Source organism: Leucoraja erinacea, chromosome 30, assembly GCF_028641065.1.
Source record: "Leucoraja erinacea ecotype New England chromosome 30, Leri_hhj_1, whole genome shotgun sequence".
NCBI lineage: Eukaryota > Metazoa > Chordata > Chondrichthyes > Rajiformes > Rajidae > Leucoraja > Leucoraja erinaceus.
Window position 1 is genome coordinate 134014 of NC_073406.1, and position 22862 is coordinate 156875.

General features: G+C 45.8%; 1 protein-coding gene across 3 annotated transcripts in view; it reads right to left on the bottom strand.

Annotated features, from left to right (window-relative positions):
- The window catches only part of p3h1 (prolyl 3-hydroxylase 1), a 25871-nt gene continuing 3009 nt past the window's right edge, over positions 1 to 22862 (bottom strand). Inside the window, exons 2-17 of one of the 3 annotated variants that reach the window (XR_008725843.1) lie at positions 21232 to 21384; positions 19905 to 20094; positions 18697 to 18828; positions 17563 to 17702; positions 16614 to 16703; positions 13827 to 13879; positions 12312 to 12433; positions 11356 to 11483; positions 10479 to 10574; positions 8739 to 8889; positions 7872 to 7989; positions 6264 to 6339; positions 5699 to 5839; positions 4056 to 4223; positions 2176 to 4014; positions 1 to 2017 (exon numbers count right to left, since the gene is read on the bottom strand). Coding sequence is in view for 2 of the 3 variants with exons in the window: in XM_055659039.1 (XP_055515014.1) it covers positions 3805 to 4014; positions 4056 to 4223; positions 5699 to 5839; positions 6264 to 6339; positions 7872 to 7989; positions 8739 to 8889; positions 10479 to 10574; positions 11356 to 11483; positions 12312 to 12433; positions 13827 to 13879; positions 16614 to 16703; positions 17563 to 17702; positions 18697 to 18828; positions 19905 to 20094; positions 21232 to 21384 (1968 nt within the window). In the remaining variant the exon portion in view is untranslated. Of the gene's footprint in view, positions 4224 to 5698; positions 5840 to 6263; positions 6340 to 7871; positions 7990 to 8738; positions 8890 to 10478; positions 10575 to 11355; positions 11484 to 12311; positions 12434 to 13826; positions 13880 to 16613; positions 16704 to 17562; positions 17703 to 18696; positions 18829 to 19904; positions 20095 to 21231; positions 21385 to 22862 lie in introns of all 3 variants that reach the window. The other 2 variants (XM_055659039.1, XM_055659040.1) reach the window with 2 other exon arrangements.

The window sequence follows — 22862 nt, forward strand, 5'->3', positions numbered from 1 at the left end:
TCAAGTTCAAGTTTATTGTCATGTGTCCCTGATAGGACAATGAAACTCTTGCTTTGCTTCAGCACACAGAACATAATAGGCATTGACTACAAAACACATGAACTCAAGTGGACAAACAATTCAACTGACAGGAACATTTAGTCACAGGAGCATTCTCCACACTGTTTGCAAGGGTTATGAACCTACTCTCCCAGGCCCACATTCCCAGCAGTATGGAGAGGAACTGCAGGTGCTGGTGTATACCAAAGATCGACACAAAGTGTTAAATGGTCAGTTCGACATAGATTACAAGACTTACACCAAACCCAAAACAATTAGGAGCAGACGAGGGCATTCGATCCAATTTGTGATCCCAGCTACAAAGACAGATGTGTACAGCAATTCGTTCTTCCCCCGCACAATTAAAGCATGGAATAATCTTCACCCTACCATAGTTACCCAACCAGATGCAACTAAATTTAAGGTAGCTCTTTCTTCCCAAAAACCCTTTCTGGCTTAAGTCCTCCTTCCACCACCAGTTTAAATTCCATTTGGATTATTTTGGAGGACCAAGAAACATAGAAATTAGGTGCAGGAGTAGGCCATTCGGCCCTTCGAGCCTGCACAAACCACGAAAGTGTTGTAGTAACTCAGCACGTCAGGATGCAGGATGGGTGACGTTTCTGTTCGGGAACCTCCTTCAGACCCAATGCATTCCCAGCAGTGGTGCCTTGGTTAGTCTCAATCAATCTCATTGGGCAAGCTATGGCATTCATGTGCCCGAAACCAGACTCATGTCATAAGTGATAGGAGCAGAATTAGACCATTCGGCCCATCAAGTCTGCTCTGCCATTCAATCATGGCTAATCTATATCTCTCTCCTAACCCCATTCTCCTGCCTTCTCCTCATAACCCGACACCCATGCTAATCAAGAATCTATCTATCTCTGCCTTAAAAATATCCATTGACTTGGCCTCCACAGCCTTCTATGGCAAAGAATTCCACAGATTCACCACCCTGTGACTAAAGAAGTTCCTCCTCATCTCCTTCTTAAAGGAACGTCATTTAACTCCGAGGCTGTGACCTCTGGTCCTTGACTCTTCCACTAGTGGAAACATCCTCCCCAAATCACTCTATCCAAGCCTTTCACTATTGGCTAAGTTTCAATGAGTTTCCCCTCATCCTTCTAAACTCCAGCGAGTACAGGCCCAGTGCCGTCAAATGCTCATCATATGGCGACTCACGAAACAGACCTTCTTTTCTGAGCTTTGCCATGAGAAAATAGGAAACAAGTCAATGTTGCTCAAAGTGCCTGTGCCTGCAGGCTGCTGGGTATCCTGCCCATAACTCCTGAAACTGGGACAGGATTCAAGCTGCTGCTGAGACAGACCACCCCTACATGGGATGGAAGCAGCGTCCCACCTCACAAACCACACCCCCTTTGACCATCAGTGGTCGCCACCATCCAGCTCGGACCCAGCGGCCTGTGGATGGACACAGTGGTGGAGAATCTCACGTCTGCAGAGAGGTCCCGACCCGAAACGTCACCCATCCTTTTTCTCCAGAGATGCTGCCTGACCCAAGTTACTCCAGCACTTTGTGTCTATCTTTGGTATATAGCAACATCTGCAGTTCTGCCGACATACCTTGAGCCTGAGGGGCTCCCTCAGAAGAAAAACAGTAGGCGTCACACTGAGAAACACGGCAAAAAATGTAATTATGAATAAAAGTTCACAAGAACTGGGCAGTGAAACATCAACATCTGAACAAATCAAGTAGCTACTGTTGGATTTGTACTGAACGCTCATGTGGTAGATGCGATACTAAAGTATTGTGAATAAAGAACAAAATCCAGTCTCATCAAAGGGAAACAAGCCAGACCTGGCCATAACGTGGCTGCATTGACCCTAGAGTGACGTATGTTCTCAGTTGCAGAAGAGGCATTCTGTCAAAACAGCAAGAACGGTCTCGAAACGTCACCATTCCTTCTCTCCAGAGATGCTGCCTGTCCCACTGAGTTACTCCAGCACTTTGTACCTATCCACATTCTCCAGAGAGGCTGCCTGTCCCACTGAGTTACTCCAGCACTATCCACATTCTCCAGAGAGGCTGCCTGTCCCACTGAGTTACTCCAGCACTATCCACATTCTCCAGAGATGCTGCCTGTCCCACTGAGTTACTCCAGCATTTTGTACCTATTTTGTTTTGGATGTTCTTTGGTCAAGTTTAAAATGAGTAAAATTGATGCATTATCATATCTACATTTTCCTCCTCACCTCTAAATGACCTTAACACTTCCTCCTCCAAAACCTCACAAGCTCACACATTGGATGGCACAGGGACCCACGGCAATAGAAAATGACTGAGCGATGGGACTAACTCCCATTGACACTAAGTAACACTAAGCAATCACTCCACCGAAGAGTGTGCGTGTTTGTGGCCCAATGCCACCACGGTTCATGTTGGTTCATATAATAATAAATGAACAAGCATGAGGAACGATGCATCATGTGTAGATGACCGGCAGATACTGGCTGGATAATGAACACAGAACAACTTCTCATGACAAGTGGTGATACGGTTGACTGACATGGTATACAATGGTTGGTGTGGTGCCAATAACTGGACGCTGGTTTCATTCACCATGGTATATCCGTTATGTCCGTCTATATCTCTTGTTTCTCTTTCCCCTACTCTCAGTCTGAAGAAGGGTCTCGAGCCAAAACATCACCCATTTCTTCTCTCCAGAGATGCTATACCTGACCCACTGAGTTACTCCAGCACTTTGTGTCATTTTCCAAACACTGCAACAAAGATGGTCATCTAAAAATTAAACAACTACAGAGCTGAAAATCAGAAATCTAAGCGGTGAATTGTGGAAAGGTGGATACTGTGCATCATTGCTCCCACCTTGCCTCCATCACCTACACAGTACGGTGTGAAGTCAAGACCATTGAAGCCTGTCCCCCCCCCCCATCGGTCTTTGTGATGCCCACACATTGGCAGGAGGCAAGTTCAGAGCTGCCTAGACTGCCCTGCTGAACTCCCACCCCCAAAGATCAGATAAAGACAGGACTGGGGTGGACTGAGGCTCCCTCCGATATAGAGTCGTGACACTCACCCCTCCAGAGAGGTTTACAAAACACCTCGCAGACTCGGAACAGTCAATCTGTCAGCAAGATTCAAGGGCTTCACGTGAAGGGCTGGGGAACAAGGAAACAAGTCTAGTAGCAGTTTACCCCCCTTTCAATGACAGATATCTTATCCATTGTGTAACCCAGTGTAGATGGGTGTGTGTCAATAGACAATAGGTGCAGGAGTAGACCATTTAGCCCTCCAATAGTCTGGTTGCTGACGTGGACATGGGCAGTGTTACATGTCAATGGGTGGCAGCTCTGACCAGGTCAGGTGTATCTGTCACACCTTGTGGGAGAGCTGCCCAGAGTGAAAACATCCTGTATACTCTGCTGACCCAGATAGGCTGGCTTGGCCATAGAGCCAGGTAGAAGGTTGGCGATGGACACAGGTAGAATGGACCAAGGGACAAGAGCTTGGACATGGAGCTAGGTACAGGCATGTTCATGAACACAGCTAGGGGGCTTGCCATGCCACAGGATATCATTGGGGCTACGGGGGAGGGGAGAAGAACAGGATTATGATAAATAAATTGCCACGCTTGGAGTGTCAAAGGCACCAGCTGAGAGGAGGATGGCCACTGAGGGAGGGAATGTTCCACAGTTTTCAGCTCCTAAATTGGAAAACAGTTACCAGGGACAACTAAACAATAAACCCATCACCCCTTGTGTGAGCAGCTGTAAGTTGATTTACAACTCTTGCTTTGTAGATGGAATATTCAGAGCTGCTGTTGACTTTGTATCTGGGACAGTGGGTGCCGGCTCCATAGTTTTTATCATGTGTTCAGGAACTTTGCTGCCTTCGGTCATTGACCCCTTCACCTCCGTCTCTTGCTCTGCAGCGTCCCCTGCAGGTTCCGCCCCATCCTGCGGCTTGTGGATGGGCTCAGGGGCTGGGCGCTCGCTTGACCGGTGGTCAGTGACCGGTGGTCGGTGGGGACATCGCTTGACCGGTGGTCAGTGGGGACATCGCTTGGACGGTGGTCGGTGGGGACATCGTTTGACCGGTGGTCAGTGGGGACGGGCTCCTTGACGTCCCCCTCATCTGGCTGCAGCTCCTCCTCCATCCCAAACAACATATTCACCAAGTCATCGGCCTCAATCCTTTCCTGGGAACAGACAGAGCTGGTTAGTCATCGGACACTGAGCAACCAAGACTGGGACTGCCGGGGTCTGGGCATAAACACGTGGGCTCTGGGGCTTGTTGCTACATTATACTTTCCTATGGTCTATACTCTATACTTCTCCATGTTCTATACTTTTCTATGTTCTATGTTTAATAAAATGAAGAGAGAAGGAAAGTTAAAACATTATAGAAAAGGAAGACCAATGAAACAGGAAAATCTACCTGATTTAGCATTACATACAGTATCTTGTAAATAGCTGCGGTCCCAGCACCGAGCCTTGCGGTACCCCACTAGTCACTGTCTGCCAACCAATTTTATATCCATGTCAATACTCTACCCCCAATACCATGTGTTCTAATTTTGCCCATTAATCTCCTTTGTGGGACCTTATCAAAGACTATCTGAAAGTCCAGGTACACCACATCCACTGGCTCTCCCTTGTTCATTTTACTTGTTACATCCTCAAAAAATTCCAGAAGATTAGTCAAGCAAGATTTCCCCTTCATAAATCCATGCTGACTTGGACCGATCCTGTTACTGCTATCCAAATGTGCCGCTATTACATCTTTGATAATCAACTCCAGCGTTTTCCCCACCCCTGATGTCGGGCTAACTGGTCTATAATTCCCTGTATTCTCTCTCCCTCCTTTCTTGAAAAGTGGGATAATATTAGCTACCCTCCAATCCACAGGAACTGATCCAGAATCTATAGAACATTGGAAAATGATCACCAATGCATCCTAAGCCACCTCCTTGAGTACCCTAGGATGCAGACCATCATGCCCTGGTCATTAGATAGATTTACCTGTAGAAATGGAAGATCCTGTCTGACTGGACGATCCCATGAACTATGAACCGCCACTCATGGGGGGAGGGAGGGATGTTAGTTTATTTGTTCCAGACTCTTCCCCAATCTGCCCAACATCTACAGACAGTGTCTTCATTAGAATCCAGCCCCACTCGCTGAGACTAAGCGTCAAAGACATGGGGAGAGGGATGGTCATAGAGTGGTACAGCATGAAAACAGGCCCTTTGGCCCAACTTGCCCACACCGGCCAACATGTCCCAGCAACACTAGTCCCACCTGCCCGTGTTTGGTCCATATCCCTACAAACATGTCCTATGGATGGAGAGGAAGAGTGACTGTTTGAGTTGGAATTGAGACACTGTTTACACATAAATTATCAGTGAGAGACAGGTCTGAAGGTCCATGAGGAAAGATGATTTATTTAAACCTGGCAATACTGAGGATTGGAGATGACCACTGCATCTTCCCCACCGCAATGTTCTCCTCCTCATCTTACAACATCATCCAACATACCTTGCACTATTCCTTCCTCTGCCTATACCACCCCATCATCGCCCACACCTTACCCACGCCACACACCAGCAGCACCAGGATCCACTCCTGCAAGTTAGACCACATTGTACAGTGAAGCTCGGTGAGTTAGTCGTACCCGTTCTTTCTGCGTGGGATCCAAGGTGAACCAGAGTGCCACTCCACACCTCTGCCCTTTAGTCACAGCTTGCACTCCATGAGGATTCTCCGCCCCTGATGAGAAGGCCACCACACGACCACACTTTGGGTTCACCATCGCCTGCACAAGGAGACATCATTAATCTGGAGTCACAAGGTGGAAGTAGAACTAGATTCTGCAAGATCCCAAATCCTTTCCCAGTGTCACTTCCACCCACCATGTGGCTGGAACTTCTCCCATGCACGGAATCCTTAGCTGAATTCACTGGCCCAGGGGATTAGGTTGTGTTTCTGTTGTGTTTGGGACTTCCCCCACCATGGTTCTCCCCAATAGCCTTAACTCAGGCACTGAATTACCCAAATTGTGCAGAGGGAAGATGTTGAATAAGTTGATTGGAAATGGAAAAATAAAACATGGAATGGTTTGAGGCAGGTGAATGAATCTTCATTTAAGCAGAGTATTCCTGATCTTGATACTGACAGAAGTGACAAGAGTTTCAACTCCTTCTGCTCGATGACCACAAAGAAAAGGTTTAGAAACTTACTGTAATAACTTTAGCATCAATCTCCGTGAATATGAAGTTCCCACCTTCAAAATCGTGGTTTAAGTAAAGGATTGCACTGTAATAAAATGTAATTGTGATTATTGAGAATCTGTAACTAACTATGCCGAGTTCTCAAAGACAACGCAAGACTTGTCCCCAGCTCCTACAGAGGCCAGTTATGGAGGCGCTGAGGCAAAACACAACACATGAAGACAGGAACTCAGAACAGAAGAGATGGCCAGCTGGATGGCTCTCCTCTCATTGAGAACCAGCAGTGAAGACCAGTGGGCACTGAGGAGTTGACACTTGGTGTGTTACACAAGATTGGCTGGGGTGTAGGATGGGGCACACATTGGTTTACTATGCATTCACAATGAAACTTGCACACAGTGACATCACCAAGTGGCATTAATACTAAACCATGGGGAGTTGATTTATTACAACATGAAAACGAGAAGCTGCTGGGGCATCAGGCATCGATCATCATCAACAGTTGTGTTAAATGGTGCACGTTACTGATGGTGATCAGGCTGAGAAACATCGGCCGTTTGGTTTTGGCATTGTTACTTCTCTCTCTCTCATTCCCAGAGGACAAAAGGTCATGCTGCCAAAGTGACATGAGTTTCTGCAGCTCTTTGTGCCAGCACTCAATTCATTCAGAAATCTGCTGCCCACAACCCCTACCTTCCACCACTCACATCTGCCACATGACCATGGCCTCTTCCTCACCAATCTCACACATCACATCACAGCCAACAAGAGCTGGCATTGCTCTAATTCCACCCCTTTGCTGCTTCTCTGAGTTTCATCCTTCAATCTTTAAGTGGTATCTTCTCAACCCCAGGTTCTGAAATTCTCTCCCTAGCCGTTGGTTCTGTGCTCTGGGCATCTGAAACCCAGCTCATCGTCCAAGCTGGAATAGATGCCATAATATGCAGCATTTATGGCATTAGACAAGAATAGTATTCTCTTTAGTTTTGTTTAAAGATACAGCATGGAAACAGGCCCTTTGGCCCCAAGTCCATGCCGACCACTTTCTCATCCACTCCCTGCACAATGGGGGCAATTTTACAGAGGCCAGTGATCTTACAAACTCTTTTGTTTAATGACAAAGGGAGTGTTATACTGTCAACTATTCTGTCCTTACAGTTGTTTAAGAAAGAGCTGCAGATGCTTGAAAAATCGAAGGTAGACAAACAAAAATTCTTGAGAAACTCAGCGGGTGAGGCAGCATCTATTCAGACCGCCCCCAAAACATCACCTATTCCTTCACTCCATAGATGCTGCCCCACCCGCTGAGTTTCTCCAGCATCTTTGTCTACCTTTGGCCTTACAGTGATAGGTTAATCAATATCCTTACCTTGCTAAAACTGGTCAGGGAGTTTACTTTGAAATCCTGACTAGCACAGACCACTCGATAACTACTAGTTCAATTCTGTTCATTACCCGGCAGCTACTTACGGGAGCTTTCTATGTATCGCACAGCAGTAGCTATAGTTTTAAATATTTCACTACTAAGATTACTTTGGGGCATTCAAGGTGTAAAGTCGCTGTGTAAAAGGCGGCAGGTGGCAATGAAAGGGTGTCAGTGAGAGAGGTGAGGCTTACCTATAATCGCGCTCAGTGTAAGCTGGGTGCTGCTTTGGACATTCCAGAGCCTCCGAGTTTAAAATGCAGTTGTCCACATGCACAGAGTGGCTGAGGTCTTCTCTTTTGTCCTGCATTCCTAATGCAGGGAAGAAGGTCAAAGAATTCAAAGTTAGCAACTCACAGCTGTGCGCGCGTTGCCAGGAATAGGTTGGTGATTCAGGAACCAGCCTGAGTAGCAAGTCAAGGAAGTGGGGCATTCATAAGCAGCTGCAGTGCTTCATGTGAAAGTGCTCGCGTAGTGCCACTGGGTAGAGTTGGGTGTAAGAGAGAACTGCAGATGCTGGTTTAAATCGAAGGTAGACATAAAAAGCTGGAGTAACTCAGCAGGACAGGCAGCATCTCTGTAGAGAAGGAATGGGTGTCGTATAAGGTCGAGACCTTTCCCCAGAGGGTTGCAGCATTCATCAACAAATTCTACACAGCAACAATCAGGTTAGGGTTAACTGTACTGAGTGTACAGACCCTTTGGCCCACTGAGTCCATGCTGACCATCGATCACCCATTCACACTAGTTCTATGTTATCCCACTCCCTACACACTAGGGGGATTTTACAGAAGCCAATTAACCTGCAAACCCGCACGTTTTTATGATGTGGGAGGAAACCCACGTGGTCATGGGTAGAACGTGCAAACTCCATAGAGACAGCACCTGTAGTCAGGGTCAAACCGGGGTCTCTGATGCCGTGAGGCAGCAACTCTAACAGCTAAGCCACTATCTTTAACTATCTGCAAACAGGCTCAGCTGTAACCACTCGGTCCAGGTGCTCGAAAGGTAAGTTGAACCACCTGGTCCACATGTTCTAGAGTTAAGGGCGAAGCTGTTACCTTCCACTGCTGTGCGACAGACAAGATGCGAGTAGGCAAAGTGGAGTGGCGTTTCCATTCGGAAGTAGGACTCGATGATTCTTCTCACCTTCTCACTGACATCGTAAAAGAGCCTGGATGTTTTAAGTGGGATGGTGCCCTTCTGACTAAGCTGCCAGAGTTGTACATGTTAGAGAAAATCAGAGGAGAGACAGAGTTACCTGGCAATTAATTCACAACAAACCTCATGGATCATTTACAGCAGCAAATAAACAATGCGATGACATAGAACATTGAAAGATTAAAGTGTAAAAAACTCACCAAGGTTGAAACTGCAAAAATTTGTAGTAAATGCCTACTATGTTCTGTGTGCTGAAGCAAAGCAAGAATTTCATTGTCCTATACAGGGACACATGACAATAAACTCACTTGAACTTGACTTGAAGTTAGCCAATGAAAACCAGGGAAACCAATCTGATTTTAGAAATGTTGTTGTTTTGTGTTGTAGCAGTTCAAACATTATTTTTTTTTAGTTCAGTTTAGAGATACAGTGCGGAAACAGGCCCTTCGGCCCACCGAGTCCACTCCGACCAGTGATCTCTGCACATTAACACTATCCTACACACTAGGAACAATTTACATTTATACCAAGCCAATTAACCTACACACCTGTACATCATTGGAGTGTGGGAGTAAACCGAAACAGGTCACGGGGAGAACGTACAAACTCCGTAAAGACAGAACCTGTAGTTGGGATCGAACCCAGGTTTCTGGCGCAGTGTGGCAGCAACTCTGCCGCTGCACCACCGGTAATGCAATTAATACAAGATAAATATAGTATGATTTGTTGAAAAACAACAAATGCAGATGCTGAACATCGCAAATAAAAACCAAAAATGCTGGAAATACTCAGCTGGTCACAGATGTTTCAGGTCAGGCAACGTCTGCGGAGAGAGAAAATACAATGAACTCCTCAAGTCAATGACCAGATCTGCACAATCGACTCGTCTTTATGATGAAAGGTCCTGGAACATTAACTGCTTCTCCTTCCACAGATGCTGCCTGACCTACTGAGAGCATCTAGTATTTCCTGCTTTTAATGCACCAATTGATGATGATCTATTTTACTTTTGTGCAATTATAATTCTTGTAAATAAACTTGATTTTCAGCTGTAGTTGGAATGAAACAGTGGGAATGTTTATTTTTAGCCTGATGCAGATGCTGGATTAAACCAAAGATAGACACAAAATGCTGGAGTAACTCAGCGTGCAGGCAGCATGTCTGGAGAGAAGGGTTGGGTGACCTTTCGGGTCGAGACACTTCAGTCTGAAGAAGGTTCTCGATCCAGAATGTCACCCATTCCTTCTCTCAAGAGATGCTACCTGTCCCGTTGAGTTACTCCAGCATTTTGTGTCTATCTTTTACTTTTAGCCTAGTGTGCAAAGGAGTGTGGGTGTGGGAGTTCAGTGCCAAAGAGTGTGGTCTATTCACAGCGGCACAAGTATAGAGTTCAAGTCCGTCGTTCAGTATATGTAGAATGTTGAAGGTGAATGCTGCCTGACATTGGAGGGAACAGACACAGGTATAAAGGGTAAATGGTGTCAAACCTGGAGACTGAGGTGGAGGAATAGAAGCCAAAAAAAACTAATGTTAAACAGGTGGGATTGAAGGAGACCCATCAGGTAAAAGGCAGGTAATGTTTCACCTGTCTACACCTGAGGAGATGCTGAGCCGGTCTATAACAGTGTGGACTCACTCACCTTTAACGCCTTCAGTACCGTCACCCCCTGGAATCGCTCATTGGGCGTGTGAGGAGAAGGCCTCCCATAATAACCGTCACCCAGTGAAGCAGCAGCCTGCAAAGTCAGCACAGGCATACCAAGGATTTGGAAATGTATTGCAAGAAGTTCCGGCTTCCCTCTCAGTAGAAGTATTGGCCCGCACATCATTATCCTTCTAACCTGCACAACTGCCTTTGGACAGGATCAGAGCCTTGATCCCTGCCTCATGTGTTTCACAGTGAATAAACCCACATCACTCAGCCCTGTGAAAATGCCAAGAGCATTTGGAAAAGTGGATACAAACTTCACATCGAGCCATGGTGGCAGACGCTGGTAATCTCTCTCCAACCATCTCCCTACCCACCCTGCTACCCCCCCCACCCCACCCACCCATCCATCCCCACCCACCCCCCAACCCACCCCCCCCACCCACTACCCCCATGCACCCCACACCCCCACACACCCAACCACCCACCCACCCCACACACCCACCCACCCACCACCCCACCTACACCCACCCACCCACACACCCACCCACAGACCAACCCACCCACACACCCCACCCACACACCCTACAACTCACTAGTACTGACCTAAGACTCTATAGTCCCATCCTATAGAGACCCATCCTATAGAGTCCCATGCTATAGTCCCATCCTATAGAGACCCATCCTATAGTCCTGGCCTATAGAGACCCATCCTATAGAGTCCCATCCTATGGAGACCCATCCTATAGAGACCCATCCTATAGAGACCCATCCTATAGAGTCCCATCCTGTAGAGTCCCGGCCTGCCCAACCTCTCCCTGTAGCTCAGGCCCTGCCCGGTCTTGCAGGCTGTGGACAGAGATACTCACATTGGAGAGGTAGCGCATTTCCTGACATTCTTCATCAGTGATCACTCCGTCGAGCAAGACCCGCTGCGTGCCATTCAACAGGCGTGCGTTCATTACAACTTGGACACTGTCAAATAGCAACGGTCCCCCTGGAAGTCACAAAACATTGGGGATATTTACACAGGACCTTACTGGGAATTGACAAAATCAGGGTCACATCATGAATGGATAGGTTGTGAGTAAGATTGTACAACACTTCATTCTCAAGACCATGTCTGCAAGATTAGATCAAGAAAGACAAAGTTAAACATGCTGAGAAAACTGAAAGTAGTCTGTCAGGTGTTTTACAGAAGGTACACAAAAATGCTGGAGAAACTCAGTGGGTGCAGCAGCATCTATGGAGCGAAGGAAATAGGCAACGTTTCGGGACAAAACCCTTCTTCAGACTTCACCCGCTGAGTTTCTCCAGCATTATTGTCTACCCTCGATTTTCCAGCATCTGCAGTTCCTTCTTAAACAGATGATTTACAGAAGCTACCAACCATAAAGGAAATAGTTTTAAGGTTAGAAAACAGATTCAGCCAACACATTGCATCATTACAGAGTTGGAACAAGATCATTGATAAATATTAGGATAACAAAATCTGAAATAAAAACAGAAAAAGCTAGAAATAGTCAGGAGGTCATGCAGCACCTGAGGAGAGAGAAACAGAGTTACTGATTCAGGTGAAAGGTACTCAACTTGAAATGTTTATTCTGTTTCTCTTCCCACAGATGTTGCCTGATCCGTTGGCATAAGACCACCTGATCGGACTGAGGCGAAGGCTGCGTATTTCAATATTACTTACCTTATTTAGGGTAGGATAGAAATCTGTCAATAACACCCCTTTTTACCCCTATTTGGAACGATCCCCCCTCCCCCAAACTCTGTCATAAAATGGTTTGTCCAGAACCAGGTACGATGGACACTAGCTCACCTTCTTTCACCATCTTCACAATCTCAGATGATTCCTTGGTTTTCTCATCCACCAAGTTCTCAATCTCTTTCATCAAATTTCCAATTTCTTCAGAGATGCGAGCTGCAGTTTCCCGTTCCGCCCTGTTAGCAGGATCATTGTCTCAATCAAAGAGGATTTGTTCAAGTGTCAGGAATCTCCCGTTCTCACCTGGAGATTGTTACAAGAAGCCCCATGGTTGGGGTGAGCACGGACCCTTCCCAGGTAATCCCCTATCCCAATCCCAGTCTCGTGGGAAACTGCCACTACAGCTCTCCCTGACTCAGGGGGTGCACTGTTTAACATCGCGGAAGGTCAGGAAAATCTGTCAGAATTCACCACGTGGATAGTGTGAAAACTGCAGTTTTCATTTCTGATGATCACACTCAGAGTAAGAATCTGGGCAAAAACAGGAAGGACAAGGTTGTGCATGGTCGGTTGCTTTGGAAGGTCAGAGCATAAGAGATCCAAAGAGTAATAGCTGAATGGATTGAAAATTGGCTTCATAGAAGAAGTCAGAGGGTGAAGGTGGAAGGTTGTTTTTGTGACTAGTGGCGTGCCTCAGGGTTCAATACTAGGTTCATTGTTGTTTGTCATCTATATCTATGTTTGGATGAGAACATTCAGAGCAAGATTAGCAAGTTTGCAGATGACTTAAAAGTGGGTGATATTGTTGATAGTGAAGAATTGCAGCAGGATCTGCATCGATTGGTTGGGTGGGCTGAGGAATGGTTGATGGAATTTGATACAGAGAAACATGAGGTGTTGTATTTTGGGCAGGAGCTACACAAAGTGCTCTGGGGACTGTGATCGAGCAGAGGGATCTAGGAGTGCAGGTGCATGGTTCCTTGAAAGTGGCATCACAGGTAGAAAGGCTTTTGGAACATTGGCTTTCATCAGTCGGAGTATTGAGTTTAGAAGATATAGAAAGGCCACATTTAGTGTATTGTGTTCAATTTTGGGCACCATGGTATAGGAAAGATGTCAAGCAGTAAACGATACAGAGAAGATTTATGAGGATGTTGCCAGGATTCGAGGGCCCATGCAGGCTAAGAGCCTATTCCATGGACTGCAGAAGGATGAGGGGTAATGTTATAGAGGTGTACACAATCATGAGAGGAATAGATTGGGTAAACGCAGAGAGTCTCTTACCCAGAGTAGGGGAATCAAGAACCAGAGGACATAGGTTTAAGGAGATGGGGGAAAGATTTAATAGGAACCTGAGGGGTAGCTTTTTTACACAAAGGGTGGTGGGTGTATGGAACGAGCTGCCAGAGGAGATAGTTGAGGCAGGTACTATCGCAACGTTTAAGAAACATTTAGACAGGTACATGGATAGGTCAGGATTAGAGGGATATGGGCCAAATGCTGGCAGATGGGACTAGTATAGATGGGGCATGTTGGTTGGCGTGGGCAGGTTGGGTTGGGTTGCAGGGCCGGTTTCCACACTGTATCACTCTGTGACATCTGGAAAGATAGTGGGGTTTTGAATCTTACTTTTGCTTTGCCTTGAGTTTAACAGGTATCACACTCTCTGGAGTCCACTTGTCCTGGAAATGCAGGGAATAAATAGTCAGTGAACTGCTGGAAAACTTGGCATCATTGTGATCATTGATGAGATCAACTGGCTGGGAAAGATCTCTCCCAATTTCATTACATGGAAATTAAACAGAACTGCAGATGCTGGAAATCTGAGACAGAAACAGAACGTGCTGAAACCATTCATTTAACAGTTTCTTTCCCCTCCTGACCAGCTGAGTGTTTCCAGCATATCCAGTTTCTATCTTTCAATCCACGTCTGTCGATTTAAATATGTAGCTATATCAATATCACACAATCATGTGCAGCCACATGAGATCAGTTCAACTTGGCATCATGTTCAGCACAAACGTGGTGGGCTGAAGGGCCGTTCTGGTGCTATGTTCTATCTCACACTATAGTCAACTTAGCCAACCCCACATTCAGTCACAGAGAAACACTAGTGTGTGTGTGCAAGTGGCCTGGGATATCTTTCACATTTATATAAGGATTCCACTGGGGTCCATATCCTTACCTTCCCTCTGTATTCTGCTGCCAATGCTGCTCACCTCATGGACAGATACGGGCACAAGACAGGAACAACAAGCAAGGCAAATGGCTTTATGAATTGTTAGAATTAGAAACTCAATAGCAGCAGACAAGATGCACCAACTCCAGGCCATGGTCCGCTACTGTATAAGAAGGAGTGCGGTAAAGATGTTAGAGACAACACAGAACATCTCCTAGATGGAATCAGGAATACCCTTCGGAGTGAAGATGATGCCCATGTAACTACACGGATTCACACATCTAACTGATTATATGTATATACAAGAACTAGCCTGACATTTGTATTATTACTTTTATACAGGGAGGGTAAGTGCAGCTTTAATAACTAAGTGTGCATTTGTGATATATTTTTACACCATTGTTGGGAGTTTATTGCTTTCAGTGAAGGGTGGTCAGTGGTTGCAGAGTCGATGGTCACCTCTGTAATCAGCAAAACTCAGGACCCTTCAAACACGACACATTGATAAGTGAAACCTTATCCTGCAGGCATTCAGGTCAGAAGGAAAACCGAGTGTAACTGCTCTGTGGAGAAACATAGACAATAGGTGTAGGAGTAGAGGCCATTCGGCCCTTCGAGCCTGCACCGCCATTCAACATGATCATGGCTGATCATCCAACTCAGTATCGCATCCCTGCCTTCTCTCCATACCCCCTGATCCCCTTAGCCACAAGGGCCACATCTTGCACACCGCTCTCTCCCATCTCGACAGCCAGAAGGGGGGCTACGTGAGGATGCTGTTCATAGACTACAGTTCAGCCTTCAACACGATAGTCCCCACCAGACTGGCCGGGAAGCTACTGGAATTGGGGCTCAACACCTCCCTGTGTGCCTGGGTCCTGGACTTTCTCACCGCCAGGCCCCAGGTAGTCAAGATGGGAGGGAACACATCGAAGTCCCTCACCCTGAGCACAGGATCGCCCCAGGGTTGCGTCCTCAGCCCCCTATTGTACTCCCTGTACACACATGACTGTGTGGCTAGGTTCAGCACCAATTCAATAATTAAGTTTGCTGATGACACTGTGGTGGTGGGCCTGATCTCAGACAATGATGAGAGGGCCTACCGGGAGGAGGTGGCTGATCTAGCACTCTGGTGCCAGGTGAACAGCCTCCTCTTGAACATCAAAAAAACGAAGGAGCTGATCATGGACTTTAGGAGGGCACATCATCCGAGGACGTACACTCCATTGAGTATAAATGGTGATCCTGTGGATAGGGTGAACTGTTTTAAATATCTGGGAGTCCACATCTCTGAGGATATGACATGGTCATCACACGCCTCAGCACTGGTGAGTAAGGCAAGGCAGCGTCTTTACCACCTCAGGCAATTGCGGAAATTCAGAGTGTCTCCGAGGATCCTCCAGTGCTTCTACGCAGCGGCGGTGGAAAGCATCTTGTCCGGGAACATTACCATCTGGTTCGGGAATTGCTCTGCCAAGGACAAGAAGGCTCTGCAGAGAGTAGTGCGTTCGGCCGAACGCACTATGGGAACTTCACTCACCCCCCTGCAGGAACTATACAACAAGAGGTGCAACTCCAGAGCAAACAAAATCATGAGAGACCTCTTCCACCCCTGCAACAGACTGTTCCAGCCGCTGCGGTCAGGCAAACGCCTCCGTTGCCATGCAGTGAGAACGGAGAGGCTGAGAAGGAGTTTCTTCCCAGAGGCAATTCGGACTGTAAACGCCTATCTCACCAGGGACTAACTGTACAGAACGTTTTTCCTTCTATTATTTATTACGTAAAATAATATGTGTGTTAAGATTGTGTTTATAATTTGTTTGGTTGTTTTGTTGTTGCGCGAGCATTGCCACTTTCATTTCACTGCACATCTCGTATGTGTATGTGACAAATAAACTTGACTTGACTTGACTTGACTTGACTAACTCCCTCTTAAATATAGCCAATGAACTGGCCTCAACTACCTTCTGTGGCAGATAATTCCACAGATTCACCACTCTCGGTGTAAAAAATGATTTTCTCATCTCGGTCCTAAAAGACTTCCCTCTTATCCTTAAACTGTGACCCCTTGTTCTGGACTTCCCCAATAATCTTCCTGCATCTAGCCTGTCCAACCCCTTAAGAATTTTGTAAGTTTCTATAAGATCCCCCCTCAATCTTCTAAATTCCAGCGTGTAGGTACCATGACTGAACCATGTTGAACCAAGTGAGGTACCAGCGACAGAATGGACACTTACCGGATCAATAAAAGTGACTCCAAAGATTTCATTGGCAAAGTACAGCAGCTCCTTCTCCAAGAGCGAGTTGGCGATGTACGTCTGAATGTCCTGAGGGAATTAACACTGGTCAGTAAAGCTCAGAAACCCACAGAATTCAGACAAGAACATGAAGTCATTGGACACAAGGGATGCCTTAGGACCATGGCTCCCCTGACATGAGCTTGGACTTGGTGGGTCAGGGATCAACAGCCATAAATTAGCAATAGATGCTGCCAGACTGGAATAAGTGTACAAAACTATTAAAACATGTCTGACTTTATTGTCCACATGTGGTGCAGTGTGCATGGAGTGCAAGGGTAACAATCAGGTCTCGCTAATGTCAGAAGGAACTTCAGATGCTGGTTTACACCAAAGATAGACACAATGCTGGAGTAACTCAACGGGTCAGGCAGCATCTTTTGAGAAAAGAAATAGGTGACGTTTTGGGTTGAGAATCTGATGATGGGTTTGTGTCTATAATCAGGTTGCTCACAGTTACTGTCAACAAAGGGACTCACACCACTCACTCATGATACCCTCTGGAGTATCATTTCCATATTGTGGACTCAATCAGTTCTATCAGACATTATGATATTGTTCAGAAGGATTGTGGCCACAAAGCAGCTATCTGAATACTACAGGTTTATTCAGGTAAATTTGAGCAAGGTGAAACCTGTGGGAGGAGTTGACCTATCTCAATGCGTGTGTGATCTACCTGCCTACCTGTGTGTGGTCTACCTGCCTACCTGTGTGTGGTCTACCTGCCTACCTGTGTGTGGTCTACCTGCCTACCTGTGTGTGATCTACCTGCCTCAATGTATGTGGTCTACCTGTACCTGTGTGTGTGATCTACCTGCCTCAATGTATGTGGTCTACCTACCTCCCTGTGTGTGATCTGCCTGCCTCAATGTATGTGTGGTCTACCTACCTCCCTGTGTGTGAGATGTCTGGATAACTCGTCTCCCAGCACTGCCTGGTAGTACTGCAGGTTCTGGTTCATCACTTCATCATTTGGATAGAAGAGCAGGTATGTCTTGGTGCATTCTATGGCCTGGGAGTAATTCTCAGCTGAAATTAGAGTACAGACAAATCATTAAGATCTGAGTTCCAAGAATGAGAATAAGCATCGTACAAAACAGGAAGACACACACAACAAAACTCTTTTTAAATCTTAATATTCCATCTGATAACAGGAAGACACAGTTTCCAAACATATTTATATGATTATTGCAAATGTTACTCAATACCCACCCCAGCGTTTACCTGAAAATCTCAAATATGTCTAATCTAAATCAGTACCAATCATCCTGTCCTGTACAAGACCATTGTAGATGCATTTGCCATTAGCCATTTGTCATTTTGATTTTATTGGTTCCACTATTAAAGTTTGTAGCTTTAGCCCCACAGAGGTTTCCTGCTCAGAATGGGAGCTCTTGATTCAGCAAAGACCAGCTTAACTCACCCGCCTGGACTATCAACTGGAATGTGTTTCCTCCCGCATATCAAAAGTATGGTGGTTGCAGGTTAATTGCCAACTGTAAATTGTTCCTAGTGTGTAGGTAAGTGATAGGATCTCAGAAGAATTGATGGGAATTTGCAAAGAATTAAAAATGTAGTATTGAAGAGTTGTCCAGACACAGGGAGGTTTGTAAACTCTGCACATATTACTCCCGTAGGGTACTTGACGCTTATCATGTGGGTTGAGGGACCTGTCTCCATGCTGTATCTCTTTGTGACTTCATGGAATTGGTGCCCAGACATGGACGACTTTATACAATAAGATACATAATGTGAGCATACGAGTCTGTGAATGTTTGCCCCGTAACATCCAGGATTAGCGCACATGCCCTTGCAACTTTCTTTGAGGTTAAAGTCAAGTCAAGTCAAGTTTATTTGTCACATACACATACGAGATGTACACTGTACTCCAAGTCCTGCTCACGTTCCGTTCTAAGCTGCCGGGAAGGGAATCCCTCAGGGTTTGAGGAAGCAAAGACATTCCCAGCACTTTTGCAACTCAACTTGTCCAAGCCCAGTGACGAAGAAAGGTGAAGGCACTTACAGTTATAATAAGCAAACTGAAGGTAGTCAAGGTGTGTGGGGAGGAAGTCTTCAATGGGTGCTTCTCTGTCGGGGCGTATGGCCAGCTCAGTCACACAGTTCTGCTTGCAGCCTAGAACCTGAATATAGTGATCTCAAAGGAGACAGCAGAAGATGGATGTCAATGCACTGTAACGCACCAATTTATATACATACTAGTCTATAAGACCATTAGACATAGGAGCAGAATTGGGCCATTTGGCCCATCAAGTCAACTTTGCCAATCAATCAGAGCTGATCTATCTATCTATCTATCAACCCCATTCTTCTGCCTTCTCTCCATAACCTTTGACACCCTTAATAGTCTTAGATTCTATTGGAACCTAGAAGCAAGCCCTTCGACATAACTTGCCCACACCAACCAACATGTCCCATCTACATGAGTCCCACCTGCTTGCCTTTGGCCCATATCCCTGTAAACCTGTCCTATCCATGTACCTAAATGTTTCTTAAAGGTTGCAATAGGACCTGGCTCAACTAACTCCTCCAGCAGCTCGTTCCATTCGCTCACCACCCTTTGAATGAAAATGTAACCCCCTCAGTTTCCTATTAAATGATTCCCTCTTCACAAACCCATGTCCTCTGGTTCACCATTACCCTTCTCTGGGTAAGAGATTCTGTGTGTCTACCTGATCTATCTTCTCATGATTTTCTACACCTCAATAAGATTACCCCTCATCCTTCTGCACCCCAAGCAATAGACTTCTAGCCTGCTCAACCTCTCCCTATAGCTCAGGCCCTCAAGTCCTGGCAACATCCTCGTAAATATTCTCTGCACCCTTTCCAGTTTGACAAACTCTTTGCTAAACGTGAACACAATACTCTAAATGTGGCCTCGCCAACGTCTTATACAACTGCAACATGACCTCCCACCTTCTATACTCAATACCCTGACTGATGAAGGCCAATGTGCCAAATGTCTCTTTGACCACCCTGTCTACCTGTGACACAACTATGCTCTACAAAGCTCCCCAGAACTCTACCATTCATTGTGTAGGTTCTGCCCATGTTGGGCTTCCCAACATGCAACACCTCACATTGCCATGAACCATTCCTCAGCCCACCTGCCCAACTGATCAAGATCCTGCTGAAATTGTTGACAATTTTTGGTTCCAAATGAGATTCCATAATCTGCAGCCTGTCGGAAGGAGATAGCAAGAGTGAAAGTACCTGTTATGGCTTGGTAGAGGTCTGCATTGTATTCCATGTAATTGTACCCATCAAAGTTGTATGGACCTTCACAAAGTGCCCGGCACTCAGCATTGGCTTTGAAATACTCCTCCAACGCATTCTCCAAAAAACGGATCGAATGTTTAAACTGCTCATCAGTGTAAAGCCGGACCCCCTGGCGGAAAGCTTCCTGAAGAACAAAGATAACAGCTTGTGATCAATCACAATGGTTATAATGGTATATTTGACCCAACCAACAGCACATGATTCACAACTGCTTCAGATATCTGATTCAGTGATTTCTGTTTATATTCCCCATGCGGACCAAGGTGCCCTATCTACAATAGTCCCACCTGGTTGAATTTGGCCCAAATCCCTCTAAACATTTCTTAACCTCATGGTGAATCATTACCATTGGCATATTCCTGAGGCTTGAAATGCTTCAAGGAACAACCAGGTTGGTGCCGGCTGGCTGGAGTTACACGTCAGTCAACAGCTGGGGGTGAGTGTTGTTCCTTCTCTAATGAGAGTAGTTTGATGACAATCTAACAGATTTACAAATCCATAATTTCTGGGTTATTATTCTAGGTTTTTGGATTATTAACCCAGAAATGTAATCACAGATCTAGTGATCCTGCTCTGCCTTTCAGTCAGGTAAAGGCTGACCCACTACCTCAACTACATCCTTCTTTCTCCTACCTTGGTTCCAAAAGTCAATCATTTGGAAAATACTCAATAACTAAGCTTCCTTAAGGTGTAAGAAGGAATGGGTGATATTTTGGGTCGAGACCCTTCTTACCCTAAAGCATCCTTAAGGCACAGGTGGAAAATTGCGAAGATATTTAACCATGAATTAGAACATTCTTCTTCATCTCAAGCCTAAATATTGCTTCCTTACTCTGAGTTCCAGACGAGGGAATCAACCCTCAGCAGTTACCATGCCACCTTCCCACAGACCTCCATGGAAGGGCCATTTGACCCTTTGACTCTCTGCTGGCCCTTAGAGCGATTTAATTGGCATTCCCCCACATTTCCCTGTAACCTATTCTCTCTCACACCTCCAGTAATTTGGGGAAAATTACAGCAGCAATTATCCTAGAAACCAGCAGATCTTTGGGATGTGGAAGGAACCTGGATCGCCATTGGGGAACCCCGGGAAGAGAACGTGCAAGCTCCTCACAGACAGCATAAAGATGGCTGGAGAAGCTGTACTACCCGCTGTGCCCTGGATTGGCATCATATTACAACCACCCTGGACTACAGCTTGCTAGTTGCAATCTCGCACTAGTGGACCTTTTAGTTTGGTAGACCAGTCATGTATCATTACCATATGGGCTTTAGCTTCCAGATCCTTAAAGTCAGCATCCTTCACGCCAGCCATCATCTTGTAATACTCCAGGTTTTGTCTCATCTCTAGGTGATCCGGGTTTACCATGAAGAAGGTGTGAGCAGCAGCAACAGCCTTGTCCAACATCTTGATCTGATGTGAATAAAGAGACATAACAAGGGAATGCAAAACACAGACATGGTTAGTCAGCAGCTGAAGGAGCAGCACGGAAGCAGCATGTTGACATAAGGATTAGTAGATGTTGGAACATCGAGCAAAACATAAAGTGCTGGAGAAACTCAGCAGGTCAGGCAGTATCTGTGAAGGGAATGAACAGATGACTCTTCTTAGAATGCAGGTGAATGGTGGAGTAGTATGAGGTGAGTATGATATGCAGGGATTGGGTGTATTTAGAAGATGGCAGCGTTAATGAGGGGGTTGTGGTCCTGCCAAGTAAATTCATCAAAGATTCCCAAAAGAAATGGCTAATGCCTGCTCCAGACTACAGGTTTCTACAGGAGTCTAATCATTCACAGAAGGCAGGCTGATTACAGGGCAGTGTTGCAGTAGCTTGGAATTTTGTTTCCGCCCTTAGGCTTCTGTTGATGTACGTCCTAACCTGTCACGTGAATAAGCTCTGCAGCAGATGTCCAGGACTATGGTTTATGCATAAGGAAATAAGTAGATGGATTGCAATTGTATTTTTACAAAAGTTAATGGACGAGTTGATTTCCAAGGATACTTTTCCAATTTAGGCTTTGTCTCAATACTAAGTCAGAATATCCCAGTGCACCAAACATCCCAGGTATAGACTCAAAACCTGCTCAGACTAGAAACTCCAGACAACATTTGTTTGGAAGAGAGATTACACAGAAGAAAAAGATTGGAAACAACAAGTTTCAATACAGGGTTTCATTGCCTATTTCCTTCGCTCCATAGATGCTGCTGCACCCGCTGAGTTCCTCCAGCACTTTTGTCTACCTTCAATTTTCCAGCATCTGCAGTTCCTTCTTAAACAAGTTTCAATACTTTTGTCATTTTCTAGTTCAATATAATGAACCCCGGGAATGTTCTGGAAATGTGTGTCGGTGTCAGAACAACAACCTAGCCCTTAATGTCAGCGAGGTGAGGAGGTGGGGGGAGGAGGAGGGTGGGGGGGAGGGGGATGAAGAACACAATCCTGTCCTCCTCAATGGAACTGCTGTAGAGATGGTCAACAGCTTCAAGATGTTGGGCCCATGAAGAACTGGGCACTATCCACCATGTTTTGTAATCTTCTGAGGTCCTGGGCATTCAAGTTGCTGAACTAGGCCATGATGCAACCAGTCTACTGTGTACCTGTAGAGTTTCAAGAGAGTGTTGACAAATTGAATCTCCATAATCTTCTCAGGAAGTAGAGGCATTGATGGACTTTATTTACAATTGCATCAATATGGTGGGTCCAGGACAGATCTTCAGATATATGCACACACAAGTACAGTGTATGTACTTTCTGAGGGCAATAGGGGCTTGTTTGTGTGCTGAGCTGTTTGAGAACTCTGACAAGATTTGGCACTCCATGTGCATCCTGTAAAGCTTGTACTGTGTGCTGTAGAGAGTATGCTGGCAGATGCATCTCAGTCTGGTCTGCC